Source organism: Dermacentor variabilis, chromosome 9 (assembly GCF_050947875.1).
Source record: "Dermacentor variabilis isolate Ectoservices chromosome 9, ASM5094787v1, whole genome shotgun sequence".
In the NCBI taxonomy this organism is placed as follows: Eukaryota; Metazoa; Arthropoda; class Arachnida; order Ixodida; family Ixodidae; genus Dermacentor; species Dermacentor variabilis.
In genome coordinates, this window is record NC_134576.1 from 99023076 (window position 1) to 99035818 (window position 12743).

At 41.6% G+C, this 12743-nt stretch overlaps 1 protein-coding gene across 1 annotated transcript in view; it reads left to right on the forward strand.

Moving 5' to 3' along the window:
- The window catches only part of stan (Protocadherin-like wing polarity protein stan), a 70510-nt gene that overhangs the window by 16026 nt on the left and 41741 nt on the right, over positions 1–12743 (forward strand). The window contains exons 7-11 of the mRNA XM_075668842.1: positions 3195–3366; positions 4749–4953; positions 6305–6414; positions 7035–7199; positions 12097–12251. Coding sequence (XP_075524957.1) covers positions 3195–3366; positions 4749–4953; positions 6305–6414; positions 7035–7199; positions 12097–12251 — 807 coding nt within the window. The remainder of the gene's footprint in view (positions 1–3194; positions 3367–4748; positions 4954–6304; positions 6415–7034; positions 7200–12096; positions 12252–12743) is intronic.

Consider the following 12743-nt stretch of genomic DNA (forward strand, 5'->3'; position numbering starts at 1 on the left):
TGAAGTGATGTTCCTTGTCTCTGTCTTTTTGTGATTCCAGATATATTGTAAGGAGCAATAAATATTTTCACTTAGGACATTCACAATTTATCTAAGAAAGAGGGTGTCATAGTCCTGAAGAGCAGTGCTATCAACCAAAATTAACTATTATGCCAACACACTTCTAGAGAGATCTGTTTCTCCTTACCCAAATTATAATGTGTTCCTGCTGTCTCTATGCAAGGTAAACATATTGATGCTTTTTTGTCTTCATTGAAGTACATTTAAACCTTGATATGATGAGCTTCAAAACAACGAAATTCTAGGGATATAGAAGTACCTAATATTTGAAACCTCTTTCCATAAAACACCGTGTACATCGAACCTCAATATAACAAAGTGGGTTTATACAGGATTTCAGTATAACGAAATTGCATTGCCACCACAAGAAAACAACAAGGCAATAAATGGAAACTGCCACGAACACAGACGGTCATCATATGGTTGAATTACATGCGGATGCTTGCAAATGCACCTCTCAAATCGTGCACGTCATGACAGAAAGCGGCTGCAGAAGCGCAGTGGCATAGCAGCAAGAGCCTCTTGCCATTATGTTCCATATAAAGTTCAAATGCGATAAGATCATATTGCGCCCTATACACTGTATGCTGTGGGTGCAAGGAATAAACATGCAAGGTTGAGCTGAAAAAGCTAGGGGATTGATGTGCACCGTCCTCCCGCACAAGCAGGGGAGAGGAGGGGGGCAGCACAGTATAGTCATCGCGGCTCGGCACATATGTAGCCGGCATACCCTATCTTGGAGGTAATCTACGGCAGGCGCAAAAATTGGGCGAGCCTAGATGACTGTGGCTTCATCTGCACTGACTTCTCATGCGTTTAGTGCTGGACGTTGCTTATTCTCGAGTTGCCGAGACACGTTGAAGCGAGAGGCAGCCAAATCATTCACGCCCCTTTGCCTGTACTCTTCGTGATAGAATCGTCCCACTGCGGGCGACACTGCCAGCCGCGGCGGCAGAGTGGATGCGAACACTCCACTTCGTACCGCCGATGTGCAAATATTGTTTACGTGGCATGAAACCGTATCTTTGGTTGCAGACTCTCAAATTCAATAAAATGAATATTTCTCTCATTAAAATTCTTGTTTTCCGATTTCCCGATAATTCGGAAAATATTGCGGCCCCTTTCGTTTAAGAGAAACCTGTCGGCATCTGTACTTATTTGTATGAAAATTCGAATTTCAATTAACGAAATATTTATATACAGTCAAAGCCCTATTTGCCGGACCCTGTAGGGACCGCGAAAACGTTCGAAAAATCTGGCAGTCCGAAAAATGAATGCATGTCTTCAGCTGCCCTCAAGGGCTCAAATTGCCACAGCCATGTCTGAAACAGCTTTAAATGCCTGCCAGTGCGATTATAAGGCGTATCGGTGCTCGTACTGTGACATGTATTGTCCGGTGCACACGTGTATAATTAAGAAACACATTTTGTGTCTCGCGACAGCGGCCCCTTTGCACTCTTTGTATGCTTCGCCGCAATACATTGCGTATGTTTGACTGTATAACATTGCTATATTGCGGTGAAGCTGACTTTCGGGAACCGGTATTATGCAACTTGTTAGACCCTTGCCGTGCTTTCCGCGTTTCAAAGCGATCGGCGAGGATGACCAAGGCGGAGTCGGCGCCATAACCGACAGTAGCATATCATTTCAATGAAAAAAAACGGCACTGAACAGCGGGAAGCGTCATAGCGAACGTCGAAGCAGCTGGGCCTAAGACAGCACAAAACGACTATGGCTGCCAGCGGATCGGCGTGTGAGGGCGCTGGTTCAAGGCTGCGAGACAACCAAAATGGTGGCTGTGGTGGTGGCTTCAGTTAATGCTGTTTCGGACCTGCGGTCATATCAATAAGTCCAAAAAAATCGGACCGCAAATGGTTTCAGCGGCCAAAATTTCAGGCGTCGTTATACATTGGCACTATGGGCTCCATGCCGCGAAGGCGTCCGAATTATAAGGCATGACCGAAAAATCGGTTGTTGACTTAACAAAGTAAAATGCCAATTTAACTGATTTCATTATATCACTGTTCTGTCAATATATGTATAGTTCATGAAATACATCTTTGAGGTTTTATTAAATGGAGTGATGACTTTTGATAGTTACAAAACATGTCTGAAAGGCAAGATATCATGCCTCTCATATGTAGCGATGTAACTGCAATACCTTTGATACCAAGTGCATGTCAAAAGAAAAAACAATTATACTACCATAGCCTATTGGTTTAGAAGAATACAAGCGCAGCTGCAGATATGAGACATTGAAAAAAGTCACTTCACAAGGTGCCATGTTGAATATATATATTATGGTACTTAATAGTGGCAGCTGCAAAGTACTTATGCCTTGGGGCAAAGATAGCAATGCACCAAAATGCAATGAAAAGGACACTAAACTTTTCCTGTGCTTAAAGATGTGACACCTACATTTGATAATGCTGCTGCAGGCCAGGCATGGACTTGCAAAGTCTTGCTGTGAATCGCTTCTTTGTTGATTGGGAGCCAACCAGAGGGCAGTGATTTATTTAGTTCTCAGTGAAGTTTAGAGGGCCCTTGAACAACTTTGAGCTGGCAGGCGAGAAGGCACTTCCTCTCACACCTTCGCTACCCTCACCACAGGCACTCGTTTCTCCTTGCTGCCAATTCCCCTAGAAAACATTATAAATACCACGTTAGTACCAGATGTCACGTTGATGCCCTTGTCTTGTTTGAAAGTCCTATCAGCTTCCCCTTATTGAGACTCTGCGCTTTTTGACTATACGCTGTTGCCACCTCACGTGCAATGCAAAACACACTGCGCAAGATGAAATCTGTTGACTGTGCACAACAGGTAAGTGAGACGGGGAGGAAAAGTGAGTGTGCGACAGCATGGCAAAGGCGTGCTAGCAGACAGGTTGCAACTGATGTCCCTCATATCTGGACCAAACAACAGCTTTTACTCTGGCGACATCACCTCACCCTGTCGACATAATGACGTACGAAGAAGGGACTCGAAAATCCTGGAGTGGAGCACATGATTGTTTTTCTAATTGTCAGAGACGGTTTAACAGTTTAGGCTTTAAGGTGTGATGGCTTAATCATTCTAAGGTGTCTCCATAATCAAAACCACTATAGATATCCAAGACTGTTTTGTTCCTTACCAGGGATCAACTGTGAGATAAAGATCAAGAGCTGCGGCCAAGAGTGCACCAACTGCACGGAAGACCCGTTGTGGACAAACAGCCAGTGCCAGTTGAGGGCGCGCAGCTTCAACCGTGGCTCCTATGTCACATTTCCATCTCTGAGACAGCGTCACCGAATGCACTTGCGTCTCAGGTGTGTGCAAGCTCGTGGTGTCATTACTGTTGGTTGGTTGTCTCTATAGATTGTCTCATTAGATTTGGCATGTTTGAAATGTACCACTGCAGACGTGCACCTTAATTCTAGGAGACATAGGTGCAAATAGCAGTGCTAGTAATGGCATCTTTTGACATGGCACTTAACTAAAACATGCAAAGCTTTTTTTTTTCTTTTTTGCAATGATTGAATTTACTTCACTAATTTGCCAATGGTAAGTGGCAAAATCATCATGAAAGCAATTTTGTACTTCATCTTCTTTAAAGATGAAAGTCGGGCAGAGCAAGGGTCTTTATGGTTTATGGCGTGTTGTGGTTAATCAAATCGCGAGACATCAGCACCAGGACTACTGCACTTAGATACGTCTTCTGGTACTTCAGTTCGTGTCCGCACTGGTACGCTTCCTCTGTTCCAGATCACTGTACTAGAGTGTGTCGGCATGCTACTTCCACTGTGACACTACCACTGTGTCACTCAGTAATTTTGCACACTGTGTGGTGTGCTGCTGCTGCTGATGATGATGATGAGGTTACAAAAAGTTGCTTTGTGTGCTTGAGCACGTCTGCTGCAGTCTAGCATTTTACTTATCTCTGCCTGATCTTTTCTTTCTTCATGAAAACCTCTATCTCTATATTGTACAGTTATGTACGCCTGTAACGCCTTTGGTTCTATCGGTTAGCTAATCTTGACTGATGGCCAGATAATGCTTCCATCTGCTTTGAATCTTAGCACCCCTGAAAGGTGGACGTTCGCTACACTTCTTGCTGGGCGAATATCTTGGCATTCCATCGAACCATAAATGCAGCTAACATTGTGCTTAAGCAGTAGTGGTAAAGACAACATGGTTACAATCTGCTGTAATGCTCTACTAAAACTGTACATTGTTCTGGAGGCTGGAGCAGGGGCCAGAAATTGGGGGCCAAGTTTACAAAGCTATTTGCTGAAAAGAATAGTGCGCTATTGCCAAGCACTCATGCAATAGCCAGTGTGCAGCAGTAAAGTGCTGGCTAATTACAAACTGTTATTCCAGTCCGCTGTTCCACTTCAGTAATATCAGTAGTGATCCTTGCTTGTGTAAGTATGCTTGCTTGCGTGACATGTAGCAAAAATGTGGAAACAACCACTGAAAGAACATGCTGTTTGTTCCGAGGTTTCGAGCATTTGTCGTGCCTTCTTTGCCTTTGATGTGTTCTTTATACCGAGGTGTTTTACTACTTATTTCCAAAGAACTAAATAAGTATGGCATTAACTGTGGCTACTGCTAGTCAATGACTTTGAGAATCAGTACCACTTTGAGGCACATATGCTTACGTTTATCTCTTGCCTTTCTTTTCTCTTTTTCTGGCTTTCCTGCAATTCAGCTTTGCCACACAAAAACGGGATGGCCTGCTGCTCTACAACGGACGCTACAATGACATGCATGACTTCGTGGCCTTAGAGGTCGTGCAAGGCAGCATTGTGTTCTCATTCTCGACAGGTGTCAACATGAGTCAGGTGTCGGTCGCAGTGCCCACTGAGGTCAGCAATGGACAGTGGCACCAGGTTGAAGTCAGCTATTACAACAGAGTAAGCTTACCTACTGTGCTTTTTTGTCAATCAGTGTCACCCTTTGCGTGTGGTGCTGTATGTGACATCTTTAAACTACAATTACAACTGCACTCTGAGGGGCTGAAAAAAAAAATCATTAAGCAGATTGTATCCGTTATTATTTATCTGTTATTGCATTTGCTTGAAAGACAGTATTTTTTGTAAATGTAGCCCACAAGTAGGTGTGCAGGTTACGTAAATTTTCTTCAATTGGGGTGACTTCACGGTAATGGGTGCATTTCCATGAAGCCGCATTTAGCTTGAACAGTGGTAGTGAAAGTGGCAATGGCCAAACATACGAAACAAGATTGTTTCTGGTGCTTTGGGTTGTGCCTTCAACTGTATATGGCTGTTCATATTAAGATTCTAACTTCGTTGCTTGAGGTTATTTTAACGATTTATGTACTTTTCTTTTTTCTAATGTAAGTTATTGGCGGTGTGGTCATATGCAGTAGCGAGTTTTACACATGATAATGTGGCACCTAACTGTCTCGCAGAAGGTCAGATTTATGGGCCTCACAGTTTTCGATGTCATTTGATGGTGTGAACTAAAGGACATGTTGCCACTTACCACTTACCACTTACCTTAATTAAGTTTGTCGGGACTGCCGAGATGCTGCTGGCTGGTAATGGGAATTAATCAGCAGCCACTTCCCTGTGTACATGACGACGCTGTGTTGATGGTGGTGCCACGACGGTCATGTGATGTTCAGGGCGTCTTAGAGCAAGCTTGGCCACGGCTTCATAAGCCAGCGGCGAGATGAATCCAGGGGGAGACTGCTTCGGGCCATTGCACCAAGCGCGCATGTATGAGGCGTACTCCCTGTTGGGGCCAAAGTTGATTGAAGAGCCCACGGTGGTGATTTCAGTGAGAGCAGACGTTTTTTAGCATTGTTAATGTTTTCTTTGTTCATGCAGTTCAACCTGTTTTGTAGTTAGGGTATTAATTATTGTTTGGTTCGTGCCAATGGCTACAGTGGCAGCCTCTCCTTGGTGAGGACTACATTGGACCTAGCAAAGAAGGACAGTCACCTCTAGTTGTAGCAATAGCTTGTTTCTAATATTTCATATTTAACTTATATGGGCTGTTCTGAAAGGATGCAGACAGTAGTTTCAAGTTTTCAAGTTTCAAGTTTATTTATCAGTAATGTCAGTTTTACATAGAACTGTGTACCAAATTAGTACTACACAGGGAGCCCCAAAGCTAGAAACCGTCAGGGGGACTCCTATACATTGCAATTACATTACATTACATACATGAGTAAGCACAACATTAAAGATGTTGCATTAAGCCGTGCTTTTCTGAAACCTTGGTATTTTTATATTTCAGACGGTGACATTATCTGTGGATGGCTGTGACTCCGTACTGGCCACCCGTTTTCAAAACCGCCTGGGCAACTACAACTGTGCTAACAGCACAACACACTACCTAGAAGACAGGTGAACTATTGATTGCTTGTGTTTTGCTTGGCATGCAGCGTCTTTATTTTGAAGTGCATAGTTGCACTAGAACACACAATTATTTGGTTGAGTTAGACAGAACAAGAACTCTGGGATATGTGAATTATCTTGGTAGTTTTTTATTTTTTGTTTTGCATTTACTGTTGTTAGCAACCGAGGCAATCTTAATTTAAATACATGCACAATTCAAGAATATGCTTAGATATGTATGTTTATCTGATTGGAATAAATCGGTTCTCAGCATAGTGCATATTCCATCTACCTCATGTGTATGTCTCTGGGTTTTTAGCATGTTTACATATTTCTAAAAAAGCAACTAGATAACCAGCAAGTACTTATAAGTCATGTAATGTCAGGGGCCTTCTGGTGGAAACGAATGCAGTGGAGGTAATTCTAAAAAAAAGATGCTGGTAAGCTTCCAGTTTCCAAAAGTAGCAAGTGGCTTTTCACTTCCAAGTAATCTGTAATTTGTTTATTTTGCTAGTTTGCTTAGACTATTTTTAGAGCTTTACGGCTTGTGTTTGCCGAGGGGTTATGTTTCACTGATTTGACTGTCAAAGAAGCAGTGTTCAGAGCCGTCCTTTTCTTCTATCCTGTAGGTGTGCTGATGTGATGCAGACTTGCTATCGCTTCCTGGACCTCACCGGCCCATTGCAGATCGGCGGCCTGCCAGATCTGCCGACACATTTTCCCGTCTCCCAGATGCACTTTGCAGGCTGCATTCGCGACCTCTACATTGACCACCAACTTGTTGACCTCAACAAGTAAGCCTTCTTTGCTAGTCTCCAAGAGAAGGAAGTTTACCTTTGACACTCGCATTTAGGTGCAGTCAGCATCAAGAATTTATGAACCATGGGATCTGTGAAAACACTGAATTTCCAAGCAATTTGTGACTGTACCCTGTAAAACTTAACACTATTTTGTTTGTCTTTACCAGTCTAAACTGAAAATCCAAATATGAAACTGTGGATATAATTGAGCCTGTTCTCAGGTCCCGCTGTATGTGAACATCTTACGCAGCTTAAAGTTGAAAATGTGTACGTATACATGTAATGAGTTTTCAAGTGCAAGCTCTCATTTTTTCCTAATTGGAAGCTACGGCACTTATGTAAACAGGAGCATTATTTCAGAAATGTGCCCAGATCAATGGATCATTCCCTTACGTTACAGGGTGCAACAGGCTGTTTCAAAATATACACCCAAAACATCAACTCTTCCTAAAACTGTGTTTTGTTTAACGTTTTGCTAAGGTTGGTACATGTTCCCAGCTAATGTTTGGTATGTCATCAGGTTCAGAAAATTGTGTGTTCCATGCAAAGAAATATCTCAAAAAGCATTTGCATCCAGGTGTGATGAGCTCTGTCTCAAACTTCGGCCTGCTTGTCTAAGGATGTCATGCCGTCACCTCTTAGTCAGTGTGCCATCTTAAGAAGCCTCGGTGATCTTGGAAGGACCTAGCTAAACCTCCACATCGTGTCACTGAGCCCTGAGGCACAATGGTGCCTAAAGCATAAAAGAAACTGAAATAACTCCTGCAGTTGATATCGTGATCATGGCAGATTTAATTATTTCGTTACCAGTAGAAATGTTCTCATTTTCGATGCTTTTATGTTTTAATGTCTTATTTCAAGATGTAGTAGTCACTGTAGTGTGTCCGCTATGCATAAAATTGTAGCCTGATCACAGGTGTTTTGAATGGATGTAAAGCAGTAATAATTGCTCAGACAGTTTGCGAGACTTCTTATGTGAAACTTCAAGAAAGCACCTCAAAGAACAAGACTAAAAGTAATAATTTGCTATTTTTAGTATAAGTACCAAGAGTAAAAAAAAAAAATCGGAAATGGGCAAAATATGCACCTGGCTCCTTGTTCCCAGTTTTTTTAGGTCAGATTACGCAAAAAAGATATTACACGGACTTGTTAGCATCAATACTAGCCATAGTGATGCCCATGATATGGAGGAAAGCAATAGCTTTACAAATGTGAAAAACGGGTCATTTACTATTGTACCAGGAGTGTCTGTTTTTGCTAATTGGAGCAGGCACCTGCTTAATTATTTAACTGCATTTTTTAGGCTTTAAAAGCAATGGTCTTCTGGTCAGGGAGCATGCAGAAGCCTCCTTCTGCTTGATTATTGTGTTCGATCAGTTTTTCGATGCAAGCAATGGTGGTCTAACGTGCATTCAACTGGCAATGGAAACTAAACGTGCTCTGTTCAGTTTCTGTACAGTGATGCACAGTAAAGAGGAGTGTTGCACAATATCGTACAGTAATGAATCAGGGTGCTTGCATAGGCAACGTTCGAAATGCAAGAAACTGGGCTACTAGTCAAGATTCAGTCGAAGGTCGGTCTGAAATCGGCTGCGGGATATTGTGTGAATGAAAACTCCATACGACGTGAATGATTGCTTGTAAGAACTTATACATGCGCTGTAAAAACGCTGATGGATAAAAGCAACTCGTGGTGGGTAAAATAAAGTTGCACTTAATATTAGTCGAACACAATTATTAGAAGAGCCTAGATGTCAGATTGCAAAATTATACGACCAAACAGAAGCTTCTGTATCTTCACTGCTGCTTTCATTTAAAAATGATGTTGCCGAGTCGACCAAAGTGCAAATTTCGCATTGTTTTATCGTTTTATTGAGGAAGTGCTAGAAGGACTGGCGGCTAGTTTTGACAATACCTCCAGTTGAAGTTTTATTTTTCCCAACTCCCCAATTAGCCGAAAATTGTAAAATCTGACAAATAGTTAGAGTTCAGTCATCGCAGTGCATGGTGTCACTAGTAGAATAATTCCAATGGAAATGGTTAACAATGCATAGAAAATTGTAACAACAAAGTTAAAGATAAAAATGGCAATTAATATACCGGTGTCACACAGTGCACTTTCGATTGTGATTGAGCCCAATCAAGATAAGGTTTCTTGGCTGCGATTGGCTTCCTTCTACATTTTGTCCAAGGGACGCAATTGCAATCGATAACGATTGCAATCATGAACAAAAGTGCACTGTGTGACACTCTTATAAAACAAACAATAAAGGGGCATGTACCCTTTTTGATGGCTTAGCACCAGAAGCCAAGAAGATTATTACCCACTTTGTAAGTTCATTTTTCTTGCTTTTTTTAACCTGTCATGCTTAAGTTGGGGGGGGGGGGGACTATTGGCTTTGTACTTTATGGCACAATAGCACAGCTGTGTTTTATCTACAGGCTTAAATATTTGGAAGGTATAACCAAATGATGAAAATTTTTCTATTAGCTTTATATTACAAATTTTATAAACTACAGTTGTATTTAAACATGGAAGGAGCAGTTACTTTAGGCAAGCACCACTTTAAGGAATTTAAGGAAACGAATTGGCACGTTTGCATGGGCTCAAATTTATGTGTGAAACAAGACATATGCTGCCTGGTTGGTAGCACCTGAATATTTTGTTAGAACTGTTTGAACAGAAAAATGGTAGCTACCGTATCCTTCCGCACTGCTTCCTCAACAGGTCGCCCAAAACACTGCCCTTACAAATTATCCTGTTTCTAGGCAGGCACGACTCCGCGTTTTGCTTTTCTTTACTAAACATCCTACCAGTAAGGAAATCGCTTAACATAAGAAAATCATTCTGTCATTTAAGATGCTTTGCAATGTCAAATGCTGTACGGTTGTAAGATTGCAGCAAATCAGTTAGTTGTCTTCAGTGCAACTTGAAGTCCCAGCTATTTGAACAAACTATGTAGCATTTTCATTCATTCACTTGTAGCAATTCAAAACTGCAGAATTCACTCCCTTCAAAAATAACAAGCAAAAAATTAATTTAATTCTCACACTTTTAATTCGCGCAGGCAAGAGATGTTTGATCGCCATCAAATAATGAAAATTAATCACCTCTATAACTACCACCTGCTGCAATCGTACTCCCTAACTAATAGATACAATACCCCAATTTGTGTCAACCTGTCAATGCTATAGAAAAGGTAGTACATCTACAACACACACTGTCCGGAAACATGGATTATTCCTACACCAGTGAACAATTATTACTTTCAATCACTAACTTACATGCTCCCCCGCCTGTTAAACAAGTTCTCAGGGAATAGTGCTGACCTTACTGAGCTACCACGGAAAACATTATATGACATTTTTCTCTCATCGAATAAAATTACTGATTCTTTGCTGTCGTAATTACTTGTTGAGGTGTCCTAAACATTTTATTTGCTTTTGTTAAAATGTGTCATCTTGTCTGATCTTGTTATGCGAAGAAAAATCTCCCATATGACTTAAGTGTTAGGATTATCTTGACTGCCTTTCATTGTGCTTAGCAAACACCCTTTATGTTTGTCTGTTCTTCACGAAGTGAACGATTATCTTGTATATACTTTAGTTCTTTGATATGCCATATGTTGTTGCTAATATAGGGGCTGTCGCCTCATCAAGCTCCTTGTAAAAGTAACTTTTAGTGGCTGCCCCCTCCTTTTTGTAACAAAAGGAAAAATAAATTATTTGTTTTTTGTATTCGGGTTCTTTTAGAAGCGATTTAGAACAGCACCTTTTTTTTCTCCTGGTGTACAACTAAAAGCTACCTTAGTTCCCATATTTTCCATATTCCTTCAATTCTTGCATTGAAATTGAAATAACCAGATGTTTTGTGCCACTTTTCTGTGATAATAACAATGTTCGCTACTTTTTACTGCCCCTCTCATAACTCTTCAATGAGTTCTGGGGTTCACCTGTATAAGAGTTTTGTAATGTTTCTCTTGTTTGCAAGAAAATAAATTGATTGATTTATTGATTGATATGTCAAAACATTGAATTTATAATATGGCTTCAGCTTCGCAGCTCACAGCTTTTGCTTATTCCTTGCCAGTAGCTTGATGATCGCAGGCTGCCATTAGAAGCATTGCTTCAGTCAGGCCATAGTGATACTCAATATGATAATCAGTTGCATTGGAAATCATGCCGAAATAAAGAGCAACTGGTAGATAAATGTGTAAAGAAAGTATAGATACAACTGTATTGAGCATTGGTTCCAAGTTAATAGTAGTTGGTTGCTTGTTTCATTGTGGTAAGACTTTTTCTGCATCGGAACAGAAGGCAGACTATTGTTGACCAATGGACTTTGCCTGAAATTAAGCGTATTAGTTTCTTGCTTTTAGAAGAATGAGAAGATTCGTGGCTAAAGTCTGAGGGTATTGGCTGTACCTTTTTATAGCATTAATGCAGAAATGGTGTATGGACTTGGAAGAAACAAACTTTTAATGAGTGCAAGATGGTCTTACAAACCAGGTGTATATAGGCTGTGAAACAGTTCACAAGAACATGCTCCAAAAAGCCACGCAGATATGTAATTCGAACACCATGGGGAGAAGGCACCCATGAAAAATGTATCTTTACTGGCTCGCAGTTTGCACATTTAAAGGGACTATTGTATTCTGAGTGCAATACATGTCCATGAGATGAATGTTCTCGTGACCAGGCGTGTAACAAATCAAAGCACTAAGCATGCATCTCCCCACATACCTGTAACTATGTAATGAAACGCAGTTGATGGCCAGCGCTTGCTCCTTCCCATTTTCTCTTCTTTCTTTGGCTGCGCAATTCACCCTGCCAATATGTACGAAAGCAAAACCGAATTTCTGTGAAGTTCCAGGTCTTGTGTTTCCTGCAGATTCGTCGCCAACAACTCGACGACAGCCGGCTGCCACGAGAAGCGCGGTTTCTGCCACACGAGGCCTTGCCAGAATGGTGGCACTTGCTCGGAGGGCTGGAACACCTTTGTCTGCAACTGTCCGCTTGGGTTTGGTGGACGAGACTGCAGTGAAGGTAAGTGGTGTGTTGTAGGCTGCGTTGACTGTAGGCTGATGCAGACGGAACATCTGCGGCACAGATCCTGTCACTTTACCAAAGCACTTATTCGACGCAAATCTCCTCTGTGTCTACATGTTGCCTGCGTTACACTGACTGCTTTCACGGTGATGTTCCAACAAACCCACATTGAACAACAACAGCGCAAACACGCTGTGAAAGAAAGACATGGCAGAACAGCACAGCGTTCATGTTCCCTTCTGTCATATTTCTGACCAAGCACCTCAGTGACATTAGCTACTCTGGCACTCTAGGTTGGTGTGTTGCCTAACACTACAGCTGTGGCTACTAGTGGAGAAGCATGTCAATCAGTGAAAAGTTACGCAGCACAAAAAGGTGCATTAGCCAAAAAACAAGAAGCTCGATGGCTGCGCGAGGTGACCAAGAGAGCTAAACAAGAAGCTTTTCTCACTTCGACAATCATCTTCGATAGTTTCTGCCTATATTTTT